This window comes from Salmo trutta, chromosome 2 (assembly GCF_901001165.1).
Source record: "Salmo trutta chromosome 2, fSalTru1.1, whole genome shotgun sequence".
In the NCBI taxonomy this organism is placed as follows: Eukaryota; Metazoa; Chordata; class Actinopteri; order Salmoniformes; family Salmonidae; genus Salmo; species Salmo trutta.
Genome location: NC_042958.1, coordinates 70,740,119 through 70,755,906, shown reverse-complemented (window position 1 = coordinate 70,755,906; position 15,788 = coordinate 70,740,119). Strand labels below are relative to the sequence as shown.

At 41.3% G+C, this 15,788-nt stretch overlaps 1 protein-coding gene across 1 annotated transcript in view; it reads left to right on the top strand.

The window, feature by feature from the left end:
• Positions 1–4,788: 4,788 nt before the first annotated feature.
• ppp1cab (protein phosphatase 1, catalytic subunit, alpha isozyme b) overlaps positions 4,789–15,788 on the top strand; it is a 16,960-nt gene continuing 5,960 nt past the window's right edge. Inside the window, exons 1-5 of the mRNA XM_029713482.1 lie at positions 4,789–5,174; positions 7,646–7,777; positions 8,274–8,504; positions 13,410–13,514; positions 13,950–14,173. Of these exons, the coding sequence (XP_029569342.1) occupies positions 5,120–5,174; positions 7,646–7,777; positions 8,274–8,504; positions 13,410–13,514; positions 13,950–14,173 (747 nt within the window). The 5' untranslated portion in view covers positions 4,789–5,119. The remainder of the gene's footprint in view (positions 5,175–7,645; positions 7,778–8,273; positions 8,505–13,409; positions 13,515–13,949; positions 14,174–15,788) is intronic.

Sequence of the window (15,788 nt, the reverse complement as noted above, 5' to 3'; positions counted from 1 at the left end):
AGGGCCAGCCGACTAGAGCATACAGGTCGCAGTGGTGGGTGGTATAAGGTGATTGGGTAACAAAACGGATGGCACTGTGATAGACTGCATCCAGTTCTCTGAGTAGAGTATTGGAAGCTATTTTGTAGATGACATCACCGAAGTCGAGGATCGGTAGGATAGTCAGTTTTACTAGGGTAAGTTTGGCGGCGTGAGTGAAGGAGGCTTTGTTGCGAAATAGAAAGCCGATTCTAGAATTGATTTTGGATTGGAGATGTTTAATATGAGTCTGGAAGGAGAGTTTACAGTCTAGCCAGACACCTAGGTATTTATAGTTGTCCACATATTCTAGGTCAGAACCGTCCAGGGTGGTGATGCTAGTTGGGCGGGCGGATGCGGACAGCAAACGGTTGAAGAGCATGCATTTGGTTTTACTAGCGTTTAAGTGCAGTTGGAGGCCACGGAAGGAGTGTTGTATGGCATTGAAGCTCGTTTGGAGGTTAGCTAGCACAGTGTCCAAGGAAGGGCCAGAAGTATACAGAATGGTGTCGTCTGCGTAGAGGTGGATCAGGGAATCACCCGCAGCAAGAGCGACATCATTGATATATAGAGAGAAAAGAGTCGGCCCGAGAATTGAACCCTGTGGTACACCCATAGAGACTGCCAGAGGTCCGGACAACAGGCCCTCCGATTTGACACACTGAACTCTGTCTGCAAAGTAGTTGGTGAACCAGGCGAGGCAGTCATTAGAGAAACCAAGGCTATTGAGTCTGCCGATAAGAATACGGTGAGTCGAAAGCCTTGGCCAGGTCGATTAAGACGGCTGCACAGTACTGTCTTTTATCGATGGCGGTTATGATATCGTTTAGTACCTTGAGTGTGGCTGAGGTGCATCCGTGACCGGCTCGGACACCGGATTGCACAGCGGAGAAGGTACGGTGGGATTCGAAATGGACAGTGATCTGTTTATTAACTTGGCTTTCGAAGACTTTAGAGAGGCAGGGCAGGATAGATATAGGTCTATAGCAGTTTGGGTCTAGAGTGTCACCCCCTTTGAAAAGGGGGATGACTGCGGCAGATTTCCAATCTTTGGGAATATCAGATGATAGGAAAGAGAGGTTGAACAGGCTAGTGATAGGGGTTGCAACAATTGCGGCGGATAGTTTTAGAAAGAGAGGGTCCAGATTGTCTAGCCCAGCTGATTTGTACGGGTCCAGGTTTTGCAGCTCTTTCAGAACATCTGCTATCTGGATTTAGGTGAAGGAGAAGCTGGGGAGGATCGGGCGAGTAGCTGTGGGGGGGGGGAGCTGTTGGCCGGAGTTGGAGTAGCCAAGAGGAAGGCATGGCCAGCTGTAGAGAAATGCTTATTGAAATTTTCGATTATCATGGATTTATCGGTGGTGACCGTGTTACCTAGCCTCAGTGCAGTTGGCAGCTGGGAGGAGGTGCTCTTGTTCTCCATGGACTTTACAGTGTCCCAAAACCTTTTGGAGTTAGAGCTACAGGATGCAAACTTCTGCTTGAAAAAGCTAGCCTTTGCTTTCCTGACTGAGTGTGTGTATTGGTTCTTGACTTCCCTGAACAGTTGCATATCGCGGGGACTATTCGATGCTGTTGCAGTCTGCCACAGGATGTTTTTTTGCTGGTCAAGGGCAGCCAGGTCTGGAGTGAACCAAGCAGAAAAGCAGAGATGGGTGGCTAACAAGAAAAAATAAAACATATACACTCTCTCACACACGAGTATGTAAATCCTGTGTGGCTCAGTTGGTAGAGCATGGTGTTTGCAACGCCAGGGTTGTGGGTTTGATTCCCACGGGGGACCAGTACGGGATTTTTTTTAATGAAATGTATGCATTCACTACTGTAAGTCGCTCTGGATAAGAGCGTCTGCTAAATGACTAAAATGTAAATATGTCAATATATTGTAACTACTTGCTTTTATATGTATGCTCCATTTTATTTTAGGATTGGAGATATTTAGGCCTACAGATTGTGTTATCCATTTCCCACAACGAACATGTGCAGTTGTGCTTACTCACAGTTGGTGGAGAGGTCATGGTTAGGAGAGATGGTGGCTGACAAGGAAAAAGAAAATACAACATGCACACACACTCCCTTGGAGTTTGTCATCTGGAGCTGAAAAATAGAGAGATGGGAAGGGAGGGGAGGAAGAGTGCAGTTTAAAGGTTTATCATTAATAACTGACACAATTCTATAATGAATACATATTAGAAGAATAATACATAGTGACAAATAGTTACTGTTTTGTGATTGTTTAGCGTTTTATTTACTTCACAGTTAGTGCCCCAAGGAGGGATCGAACCGTGTCTCAAAAGCAGCAGAAAAGGACAAATAAGGTCAAATAACTTTACAAACATTGGTTGTGGTGGGAAAATAAATATAGCCAGTTACAACTGTTATGGCTTAACAGATCACAAAAAAATATAAATTTTTACCTGGCTAAAAGAGAAAGAATATCATATATTTTTCATAGGCAAAGAAACTCAAAAGGGGTGATTATATTAATTAACAACAATTTTGATGCGATTGTGCAAACTGTGCTAAAGAAAATGGATCCTTTTAAATATACTATTGGACCAAAAACATATCTGGGTAATTAACCGGTATGGGCCAAATAATAATGACTATATTTAAAAATATATATTATCATCAATCTACACACAATACCTCATAATGACAAAGCGAAAACAGGTTTTTACCTTTTTTCTCTAATGTATAAAATATTAAAAACAGAAATAGCTTATTTATATACATTTTCAGACTCTTTGCTATGAGACTCGAACTTGAGCTTACGTGCGTCCTGTTTCCATTGATCATCATTGAGATGTTTCTACAACTTGATTGGAGTTCACCTGTGGTAAATTCAATTGATTGGACATGATTTGGAAAGACACACACCTGTCAGTATAAGGTCCCACAGTTGACAGTGCATGTCAGAGCAAAAACCAAACCATGAGGTCGAAGGAATTGTTTGTAGAGCTCCAAGACAGGATTGTGTCAAGTCACAGATCTGGGGAAGGGTACCAAAACATTTCTGCAGCATTGAAGGTCCCCAAGAACACAGTGGCCTCCATCATTCCTAAATGGAAGATGTTTGGAACTACCAAGACTTCCTACAGCTGGCCGCCCGGCCAAACTGAGCAATTGGGGGAAAAGGGCCTTGGTCAGGGAGGTGACAAAGAACCTGATGGTCACTCTGTCAGAGCTCTAGAGTACCTCTGTGGAGATGGGAGAACCTTCCAGAAGGACAACCATCTCTGCAGCATTCCACCAATCAGGCCTTTATGGTAGAGTGGCCAGATGGAAGCCATTCCTCAGTAAAGGGCACATGACAGCCCGCTTGGAGTTTGCCAAAAGGCACCTCAAGACTCTCAGACCATGAGAAACAAGATTCTCAGGTCTGATGAAACCAAGATTGAACTCTTTGGCATGAATGCCAAGAGTCACGTCTGGAGGAAACCTGGCACCATACGGTGAAGCATGGTGGTGGCAGCATCATGCTGTGGGGATGTTTTCAGAGGCAAGGACTGGGAGACTAGTGAGGATCGAGGCAAAGATGAACGGAGCAATGTACAGAGAGATCCTTGATGAAAACCTGCTCCAGAGCGCTCAGGACCTCAGACTGGGGCGAAGGTTCACGTTCCAACAGGACAAGGACCCTAAGCACACAGCCAAGACAATGCAGGAGTGGCTTCGGGACAAGTCTCTGAATGTCCTTGAGTGGCCCAGTCAGAGCCTGGACTTGAACCCAATCGAACATCTCTGGAGAGACCTGAAAATAGCTGTGCAGCAACACTCACCATACAACTTGACAGAGCTTTAGAGGATTTGCAGAGAATGGGATAAACTCCCCTAATACAGGTGTGCCAAGCTTGAGGAAGAATCAATGCTGTAATCACTGCCAAAATTGCTTCAACAAAGTACTGAGTAAAGGGTCTGAATACTTTTTTTTTTATTAGAAAAAAATTCTCAAACTGTTTTTGCTTTGCCTTAATGGGGTATTGTGTGTAGATTGACGATGGGGGGAAACAATTTAATACATTTTAGAATAAGGTTGTAACGTAACAAAACGTGGAAAAAGTCATTGGATCTGAATACTTTTCCCGAAGGCACTGTATATGTAGCAGAAAAGCTAAAAACTAAAAAAGATGTGTCCTCTGAAGAGGGGGGATGGGTTATATTTTGGGTTAATATATTTTGCACTACCAAGAAATGTATTGAACTATATGAATCATGCATTGAACTGCATCCATCTATTCTGTCAACAATGCCTTACTGTACGTCATGGAATTTTGAGTCAAATAGTACCTATTTTTAAAACCTTTTGAAGTAGCTTTTGTGGCATAAACTGGGAATTTAATATTTTTGACTGACATTATGATTGTGTTTTTAATATCTGCAGAGTAGTTAGAACAGTCAGTTCCACTTTAAGGGCCCTGAGTATAATGGACACCCCTTGTACTGCGACAGACTGTACAGGAAATTGTGTATGGTTCAATGTTCGTACAATTTGAAAAACGTAATGGATTTAAACTGATTGCCCACTATTTAAGTGCATCAAAATTAGCAGCAACGCTGGTGTTAACTCTGGATTTGGAAACTAGAAGTGCTCATTGCTGCAACAATGTACAGTAAATTGTGTACAGACAAAACATTGTTGATCTAATTCTTTGTATCATAACCTGTATATAACAGAACGCTATTTGTGCACATTTTCCACAAGAGTCGCTCTAATTATTCATTTACAACATGCTCAGGAGAGGGCTCCTATTCTGAAGCATTCAAAAAAAATCGTGACCCGGAAGTACTTAGTTATTCTTGCCTGCTTCTCAGCGGTCCTTTTGTTGAGGGCTGGGTGCTATCCAGTTGAAGGTGAAACATATTGAAATATAACTCGGTGAAATCTAAACCGGTATGAAAAGTCGATAATTAACGCGTTTTGTTGAAATATTCTTCGGGGAAATCCATAAAAATTTCCCCCCCAACTTCAACTATTGAGGCATCATCTGGCGCAAGGTTAGCGGGCTAACGTTTAGCTGATTAAACTAGCTCACCTAGTTAACAAGCCTGCTACATTTTTTTAGATTATTCGAAACGGAAAACTTATCACAGGAATATTATGGCAGAAGCCGATAAATTAAACATCGACTCCATCATACAGCGACTTCTGGAAGGTAAGATCAGCTCTTTTTTCCCCCCCACACATTTTTTTTGTGGTGAACTAGCAACTTCACAGGCTAGCTAGCATCAACGACTAAAGCTCACCGTATGCTTCCCAGTCGAAACCGGTCGCGCATATATTATGACGACATTTTGTGACGTTTTTGTTATTTTTTATTTTTTTATTTTCTTTTTCGTCTGTTCGAGCAAATAACTTATACTGTAACGACCCTTGGTTTATAAGCGCGGATATCGACTGCCGCTTGAGCATGCTTTTGAGGCACAGTCGATAGCGCGCTGGACTTCGGGCTAGAAGATCGAGGGTTCGAGGCCTGCTCCCTGCCTCTTTCATTACAATAGAAGCCTGACGGGGCGCTGTTTTGAAGTTACCACGCCCCACCGTTGTAAAAAAAATATTTGGGAAGATATAATAATGCTTTTATTAATGTGTTCTTTTGTTTTTACCACATTTATTCTATTCCAGACACCATAATGCATACGTACTAATGTTATTATGTAAGATAAACATACAAAAAAATTCTACATTTTCAAGTTCAAATGTTCTTGGAATGTTCAAAAACACTAACACATGTAATTTTGTCCATTGGCAAAACATTGAATTCAAATATTGTGTATTTATTCTGCTTCTTCTCGGGAGTGCAAATATGGCCCACCGGAGGCTTCTTGGCCTCTCATTGGCCTATACATAGCATATGCACTCCAGGGTTTATATACATTATGTTAGCTTCACATAGTTGAGTTGTGGTAAGAGCAAACCGAACCTAGTATGCAGACACCTTTATCTGGCTAGCTGGATAGGTAGTTGGCTAGCCCTCGATCATGACTCTCAGTTCCGTTACATTATGTATAATTCATTGGACGAAGGTGTCTTCTTTACAGGGGGGTTTTGTTTTGAGTCTCGACGCTCAGTCTGAACATTAAGACGCGTCTCTTGCGGTACGGTTTTGGAAGAATAAGGACCTTATATTTCATATCAGCAATCATTTTCAGAAAACAAAAGATTAAATTGATATACGCCTTTTTATAGGTTAGGGTTATTGTTCCCACACGGCCATATCTTCATGTTAAGTGCTTGTTTACGAAAAACAGACTGAAGACAGACACGACCACCTGTGCTAAATAGCTATCTAGCTTGCTCTGAACACCTGTGTGTAATCTTAACTTGGGATGTGTAGTTTAGTCTAGTCGAATGGAGGCACCTATAGCTGTATGGATCTGGGGAAAACTGCTACAGTAAGTGTCTTTTATTTGATGGATTCTTTCTCACTGATGAAAGATAAGGGACATATGTTTCGAAAGCCGGATAGCAAACAAATATATATTTTTTGTTAAATATTATTTAAAAAAAAATTCAAACAATACAAAACATACAACTGACAACCTACAGACCTACAGTTCTCACCCCTATCTCCATTCAAATCAAATCAAATTTATTTATATAGCCCTTCGTACATCAGCTGAAATCTCAAAGTGCTGTACAGAAACCCAGCCTAAAACCCCAAACAGCAAGCAATGCATGTGAAAGAAGCACGGTGGCTAGGAAAAACTCCCTAGGAAAAACTCCCTAGAAAGGCCAAAAACCTAGGAAGAAACTTAGAGAGGAACCTGGCTATGAGGGGTGGCCAGTCCTCTTCTGGCTGTGCCGGGTGGATATTATAACAGAACATGGTCAAGATGTTAAAAAATCCATTGCCTGCACTACTCTCCTCCACAAATTGCACCATTTTGGTCTTCTCCGTCGCCCACGCTCTTTCAATAATTAGATAATGAATCATATTTTTCCATTGTCTTAAACTGGAAATCAACGAATCCTCCACTGTTAAGTATATGTTTTTTTTTCAGTATAACTGACGAGAAGAGAATTGTCCAACACATCAGGTACCTTACTGCACCCTCATGACTTGTCTTCAAATATGCAGACAGCCGGATTAAAAGTACATTTACATTGTAATACTTCTGACAGCCAACTTTCTAACTACGCCCATACCTTTTGGACTTCATAGCATTCCCAGAAGGCATGGATTTATTGAGTCATTGTTAGTTTTACACTTAAGACATGACTCTGTCGTTGTGCTATATAATTTGTGAATTTTGTGTCTTGTATAATAAATTCTATACATTTGTACTGGATTAAGACTACATTTTTGTTAACTGTAGTTTTATTAGTTATGTTCCAAAATTCCCCCATCTTGTGCCAATATCAGTTATTTTTAAGTCTTTTCTTCCTCTTTTTTCTAAGAAGTTGTCAGTTGGATAGGCTCTCTGCAAGGTTTTGTATATCTTACTTATCATATGAATATCCTTTTCTGACTCAAATAGGATTCCCTCAAGATTTTGCCGAGTTGCTTTGATATTCGCTGCTGCTGAAAAGTCAGTTGAAAACAGCTACACAGTTATCTCGCTCCACATGAGACACAGTGTTGTGTATGAACAAGTGTTCACTTTGTCCTTGTCTCCTGTCCAGTGAAGGGCTCCCGACCTGGCAAAAATGTGCAGCTGACGGAGAACGAGATTCGTGGCCTCTGCCTCAAGTCCCGGGAGATCTTCCTCAGCCAGCCAATACTGCTCGAACTCGAGGCACCGCTCAAGATTTGTGGTGAGGCCAAGTTGTCACTTCTGGGGTTGGGAAACGGGTGCCTCAAATGTGGTTCATCAAAGTAGTAGAACTTTATTAATTCCAAGAAGGGAAATTGATGAATTATCATCACTATTAACATCAGCAATACAAAGTGTAAAGACAGGAGATGGCTCAGGAACAGAAGACATGCTCTTTAGCAATAAGGGAAGCAAGTGTAGAAAAGTAAAGTGCTACCAGCACCATATGTAGACTAAGGCAATTAGGAAAACTATTCTCTATCTGTTTACCAACACTTGACAGAAGGGATCATTACAATGAATACTGAAAAAAATAATACTAGGCCTACTAGCTAGCGTAACTGAAGTATTTTGTTGTGGATGATGGTGCCCAACAGCCTATTTTAGTCCCCTCTCTGTTTTGAACACAAACATCAATACAGTAACAACCTGAACAAACATTTTCCTGTTAGTATCTTGTGATCTTACACACCATGGTCAACTCTGCCCACCCACAGGTGACGTCCACGGTCAGTACTACGACCTGCTGAGACTATTTGAGTACGGAGGCTTTCCCCCGGAGAGCAACTACCTGTTCTTGGGGGACTATGTGGACCGAGGAAAGCAGTCATTGGAGACAATCTGCCTGCTGCTGGCCTACAAGGTCAAATACCCAGAGAACTTCTTTCTGCTGAGGGGCAACCACGAGTGTGCCTCCATCAACAGAATATACGGCTTCTACGATGAGTGTGAGTTGATGGGGCTTGGACAGATGCATAACACAGACAGACATGGAAAAAAACACGACAGAGCACCTGCATCCATGTGAGCCTTCATAACTGAGCATAACAGTCATGGGCACACACACACAGTAAATGCATATAAAAAATAATAATGTGAGTACACAGAGATAAATGTAAGCACTACAGTATGAGCGGTATTCTGACATCTCCATCAGGCTAGGGTGGTATACCGTATTTGGAAATAGCCACTGGCTGTTTTTATTTAATGTTTTGTACCGTTGAAGCTATTTATTTGAAGTTTTTCCATGAATGTTCAAATTTGTAGCTACTTTTTAAGTAAATACCTGCAGTCAACTTGTGCAATACGTTAGGGGATGAAGCAGATCGCTTTCATAATTTCATCGGTCACATTAACTTATATTATGAACAGTTGAGCCATTCACGTGTTTGTAAATACAGTGGTTCTTCCTTTAAAAGTTACAAGTTTATGCTGTGACCGTTTGTGGTAGATGGTGGCATTCTGTCATTGCACCACACTATCACAAGGGGAGTTAGAACGCTGATCTATCGGTAGTCTAAACTGTGGCAATTAATGGAGGCGTTTTCAGTCTGAGAGTCTCCTCTGGCACTAGAGTCCTGCATCAGCTGGTCTTGGAGTTAAGAGAGAACTTGGGTAAATACAATGGGGGAATTTCACTTGACATGTGGACTGGTGGTTTTCCAGAAAATAGGCACGGTGTGCTTTTGGTTTCTCTCCCTCTTAAAAACAGAAATAAATAATTCTAAATAATAAACTGGCTTTATTTACAAATTAGTAAGAATGTCTCACCCCATGTTCAAGAATGGCCTTTTTCCCTTTACCCAGATTACAATGGCTCACTTTCGGTTATTTGAAACGAAATCATCTCCAAAATATAGTTATTTTTAAACAAGCCAAAGTAAGTTGGTTGCAATTTAAGTGGGGAAAAAAGATTAAAAAAGTAAGGAGCTTGTCTGTCGGCCCTGCATTAAAGACCAAAATTGCTTAAAGAAAATTGTGATAATATATAGCACCGTCTCTTGCGCATTTCATTTTCCTTTCATAATGCATCCTTATTTACAAAGTTATTATTATTAACCCTGCATTATAATTATATAAAAGCCCTTTAGATATTCTCACAGACCAGATTTGCCCTAACGAAAAATGCCCCTTTGTATATCCAATCCTCTAAATGTAATTTTTGGCGGAGAGTCACATCATTGGCGGAGCGTCAAGATGGAGTCACAATCCATGCCAGGCAGACATGCAGATGTTTATTTCAACTACATTTTAGTTGCAACAAGTTGGATCGGGTTTAAATCAGGAGATATTTTTAGATATACTGTAGGCCAACCGTAGATGACATGAGTCTCGCGAGTGTTGAGTAATGTACTGTTAAAAGTGTTGGTCTTTCTATTTATTTTTATTTAACCTTTATTTTACTATATAAAGGTCTACTTACTCTGCTGGCATCTTGAACCAGTTTATGCCTTCATTTGCAATGCAAACCATAAAGAATTACTATGAGAATAAATGGAAGAGGCAGGTGGAAAAAGTAAGCAACTTCTTTTGGCCCTTGAGGCCTTTTGAAAACATGTTTTCACAAGGGCTATTAGCAGGACAATAGACGCGATGTGGTCCCAAAAACACCTCTCTGACATAGGGTCCAGCATATCTATTGATGGTGTCATTCAATGTCTCGCCAGCTTTGATCCATGCCTTGGCCTGCAGTGCGCAAAGTTCTTTGTTCGTCAAACTAATCATTTGGTCGAAACTATAGAACAGTACAAAACAAGAGAACACATGGTTAATGTTAGGGGGGGGAAATGAAGGGGGAAAAAACTTTTTAAATAAAATGTCTTACAGAGCCTTTCCATATGTTCACTCAATTTTCTTCAACTGTCTTCTGACTGTGATTAGAGCGATGTCTTTGCCAATCGCTCATCATCTTCAACCATCAGTGAGTCCATCTCCAGCTAGCACAGTGGATCTGGGCCGATTCCGGCTGAGAGTCGTGGCACTCGGCTGAGAGTCAGACTCGGCGGACGTCATGTGGTACGAGTCTGGCAGTATTACCTATGGCTAGGATGCGGGGATTAAGCTCAGGTCGATTCCGGTGTGAGTTATCTGGCCCAAATGTATTACTTGGTGCTCGGGCCGATTGTGGCTACACCCTGGCATATGATTACACGGGCTGATTTATATAATTAACATTTCATAATTAATTTTTCTGTGATCAAACAATAAAATATTGAAATTAAATTGTTTAACAGTCCTGTTTAAGTAGTATTTTAGTATTTTGATACTTTGTGCAAGGCAATTGAGTAACACAAAATTTTGTGGATGGGGCCTCCTGCGTGGCGCAGCGGTCTAAGACACTGCATCGCAGTGCAATCTGTGTTGCTACGGATGCTGGTTCGATACCCGTGCCGGCCGTGACCTGGAGACCCATGAGGCGACGCACAATTGGCCCAGTGTTGTCCGGGTTAGGGGAGGGTTTGGCTAGCCGGGATGTCCATGTCCCATCGCGCTGTAGCGACTCCTGTGGCACGCCAGACGCATGCACTATGACACGGTCACTAGGTGTACGTGTTTCCTCCTACACATTGGTGTGGCTGACTTCTGGGTTAAGCGTGCATTGTGTCAAGAAGCAGTGCGGCTTGGCGGGGTTGTGTTTCGGAGGACGCACGGCTCTCGACCTTCGCCTGTATGGGAGTTGCAGCGATGGGACAAGACAATTGGCTCTTACCGAGTCCACCAAATGCATTGTTTTCTAACCACTTCTGGATGGATCCATAACAAATTACTATGGGAATATATATCACTGAATGACAGAAATATTGGAATAAAGTAGGCTAATGAAGTCATCCAATTGTTATAATAGGATTTGAAGCAATAGCCAATCCGCGTGTGGTCAACTATTTCAGCACCGTTTCGCGCTGCTCTGAGACGTGCAAGACTACTTAATAAACATACATTTTAAAACGGTATTTTGTTATCAAATTCAATAATTTGTCCTATTGTAAAGTGTAGCCTAAAGGCCAAAATGCGCAAACTTGCCATGTATTCGATGCTTAATTACTCTAAACCATGCTTGTGGAAAAACAAAATGCCTCCAGCTGTCCATCCCTACTGTAAATAAAAACACAGAATATCTAAGGGGCTTTTATATAATTATAATGCAGGGTTAATGATGATGATGATGATGATGATGATGATGATGATCGTTGGATTACAGATCACAATATTAAAAACTTTCACATGCATTCATGAATTAAATTAATATGAAATCGGAGGGAAGAAATTATAAAATATTAAAGCATTAGACCTCTCACTAAAGGCATCAGTCATACAAAAGTTATATTTAAATCCGAACTGGTTGGAGATTATAAGAGTACATGGCCATAAAGGCCAGATCATTTTTCAAGCTGTTCAAACATTCATAGATAACCAGCAGGGTCAAATAATATAAACAGTGGTTATAGAGGGTGCAACCGGTCAGGCTTTTCATAGCCGAGCATTCAGAGGAGGTTGAGAGAGGTTAAAAAGTTAATCTTGCATTTTACTGGAGAAAAGTAGGCTGGCTACACCAAAAAAAGTAGCTACGCATCAGTCAGAGCGCTGTTTACTGATGGAACGCTCGTTCGTGAATACTCATCCGAGTAGAGAAGGACAAAATTGATGCAGAGCAGAAATTACAATAAGAAGCGTTTTAGATTTGCGTTTACAAAAAGTCGCAAAATATTTCTAATTCATTTTATCTTCTTTCCTTTGTGGAAAACAAAGAATTCTGTGTTAACGCGACACCTAAGTTTAACTTGCTAGTTTTCTAAGTAAGTGGCTGAATTAATAAGATGACAAGGCATCATATTGTATTAGCTTTCGGCCGTGTTTGAGAAGTCACAGCCCTTTGGATGAGTTATCTGTGCAGCTGCCACTGCTCTCTTGATTTTCCTTGCATTTTTTTCTCAGCCCGTGGCCTCCTCTCCCATCTTCTCCAAGCAGAGAAGTCAGGCCCATTGCCCTAGCGATTCCACACAGACACAGTGTGTACACATGCTGCTCCAGAGCCAGTACTGTACTGTTCTTCCTCCAGACAAGCATGCGTGCAAATGAACACATTTTTGACGTCTCTCGTTCACATTCGCTTGTAAAGTTCCAAACTCACCAAAAATGACATTAGGTAGCTCCTACCTAATATATGTATAACTTTATGAGCTGGGTGGCCTGTCTTTGCACTTCGTGGGCTTTTCTTTGTGTGTACTAAGCTGATAATAACGTAAATCCCGGGATGAGAGAAGGACAGTATGACAATATGAAAATCTGGATGCTGCCCAACTCTATTCTCCATACACTTAACTTGAATTTTCACGGTTAGGCATCGGATGTTGCCACACGGATCTCAGGTCGCCCCATATCTCCAGTATATAGAATAAATATATTAACATTCTGAACTCGTATGCACCCAATGCCATAATGACTTTAATTCAACATGACTGATGAAATAAAACATTATTAAATAAAGTTCAGCAAACAAGAGTTTTTGTGAGAAACTTTGACATTTTTTTAAAAGTTCGACAAACAATTGATTGGTTGCTTACAGAGCATGTATTATGCGAAGCGCAAAATAAGAATGCAATAAATTAAGTGAGTGATTTTCGGGACAAAGCAAAGACCAGGTTTATTAGCTTTGAAGATCAGTGTTCAGTTTTGACGGTTGGAAGACATTACAAAACATTCAGATAGAAATGGATTTTGTATAACAGAAATGATTTTATGTCATGAAGAATTGGGCATCGTCATCTCTATTCATTACGTTGCAATTCCCAACATTCTGAACTGTTCATTTTACTGAATACGCCATAGATTAATATAGATATTTCCCCTTGTAGGTAAGAGGCGGTACAATATCAAACTGTGGAAGACCTTCACCGACTGCTTCAACTGCCTGCCTGTGGCGGCCATCGTCGACGAGAAGATATTTTGTTGTCATGGAGGTATGAAGTTGTAGTATTTATCAAATGGCTCCTCTGCATACATTTCCGGTTGATTTTGAAACACCCTTGTGTCCTTGTCGTAATGTACCATGTAAACTCCCATTGCAACTGTAGAATATCAACTGCGTAGAAAGAGTGAAAGGAAAAACTCAGCTGAGAGAGAGAGAATTTAGATATTTTGGATAGGGCCAGGCTGGGATGTAGGCTGTAGTTATTGTCATTCAGACCATGATTGATGAGCTTTAGGCAGACTGAGAAGTGGAAATCCCCGAGATTAGTTACATTATTGTAAACTGTATTATTTTTAATTCTCTTTTAGGTGGTTGTAATTGAAAAGCGTATAAAAAAATATATTATACAAGCTTTGCACCCAAGCTATCTCTCGTGCGACAGTCTATACGTTATTAAAAAAATTAAAATCCTCCCATCCCCCAGGCCTGTCCCCTGATCTCCAGTCTATGGAGCAGGTGCGGCGGGTGATGAGGCCCACGGACGTGCCTGACCAGGGCCTGCTATGCGACCTGCTGTGGGCAGACCCGGACAAGGATGTGCTGGGCTGGGGAGAGAATGACCGTGGCGTCTCCTTCACCTTTGGCGCCGACGTGGTCACCAAGTTCCTCCACAAGCACGACATGGACCTCATCTGCAGGGCCCACCAGGTCAGTGACTACCGAGGGGGAAGAGGTAGGGTTTAGGGAGCAGAAAGATCCCGCCAGGTATACTGTTTTTATTTAACCTTTATTTATACAGGTAAGTCAATTTAGAACAGGTTCTTATTTGATGACCTGTTAGAATGCCAGCAGCATACCACCCTGCATCCCACTGCTGGCTTGTTTCTGAAGCTAAGCAGGGTTGGTCTCTGGATGGGAGACCAGATGCTGCTGGAAGTGGTGTTGGAGGGCCAGTAGGAGGCACCCTTTCCTCTGGTCTAAAAATATATATCCCGATGCCCCAGGGCAGTGATTGGGGACATTGCCCTGTGTAGGGTGCCGTCTTTCGGAAGGGACGTTAAACGGGTGTCCTGACTCTCTGTGGTCACTAAAGATCCCATGGCACTTGTTGTAAGAGTAGGGGTATTAACCCCGGTGTCCTGGCAAAATTCCAAATCTGGCCCTCATACCATCATGGACACCTAATCATCCCTAGTTTACAATTGGCTCATTCATCTCCTCTCCCCTGTAACTATTCCCCAGGTTGCTGCTGTAAATGAGAATGTGTTCCCAGTCAACTTACCTGGTACAATAAGAGTTAAAAAAGACTTGAAAAAATGCGTCCTTAAAATTAAAATTGTCATTTTAGAAGCTTGCAGGATTCATTACTTACCAACAACAGCTGCAATTCCCAATAAAACTACATCACGTTTTAATGTTTATTTTCTTTGCTAAGTCTAACACTTTCATGAATCCTAGTCGAAGTTTTGTAGTTCAGAGTGAAGTATTTATTTTGTTTCATAGCGCTAGTTAATCCCCCTGGCTTTAGCCGCTGGGGGAGCAGGCCCAGGCAAGTCCAGGGGGGTTGCCTAGCAACACATGCCTTGAAAGGGAGGCAACCTCAGCACAACAAATTCCCATGATTCTATGCTAGATTAGGACTGAACAATTAGTGTGGCAGCTAAAATGGCTTTAAAAAAATAAGATTTCAGCTAATAGGGACACATAACTACATTATGCATTCACCTATCATATCATAAACTATTTACTTATAATTAGTGTTGCACGGTATACCAGTACCACGGTAATATTACAGTACCAAAACGTCATGATGCTTATGATACTAAGATTTTAGAATACCGTAGTACTGTTTCTAAAAAATTATACTACCAAATGTTTCGCTCCCTCTGATCTAAACAACCAGCTGGTGCCTGTTATAAAATGTTTCTAAAATCAATTTTATTTATAAATTCAGTTTAAGCAGTTTCTAGCTCAAACGGTAAAATAAATTATATATATTACTAAAGCTACCTTTTTTTTTCTTCCAGCACGATTTTGCACGCATCGCAAACCATGTCACTGGCCGTTTCAAACTACTCCCGTGTTGATAATTATTGGTTTGTTAACAAATGTTGTTCAGTCATGTTATCTAGCTAGCTAACAACCTTTTAACAGGAAGAAAGGAAAAGGGTCTGCTACTCATGAGATTCAAAGCTAGGATTCATATAGGCCTAATGTAAGCCTAAACTACAGTTGAAGTCGGAAGTTTACATACACCTTAGCCAAATACATTTTAAACTCAGTTTTTCACAATCCCTAACATTTAAACCTAGTAAAAATTCCC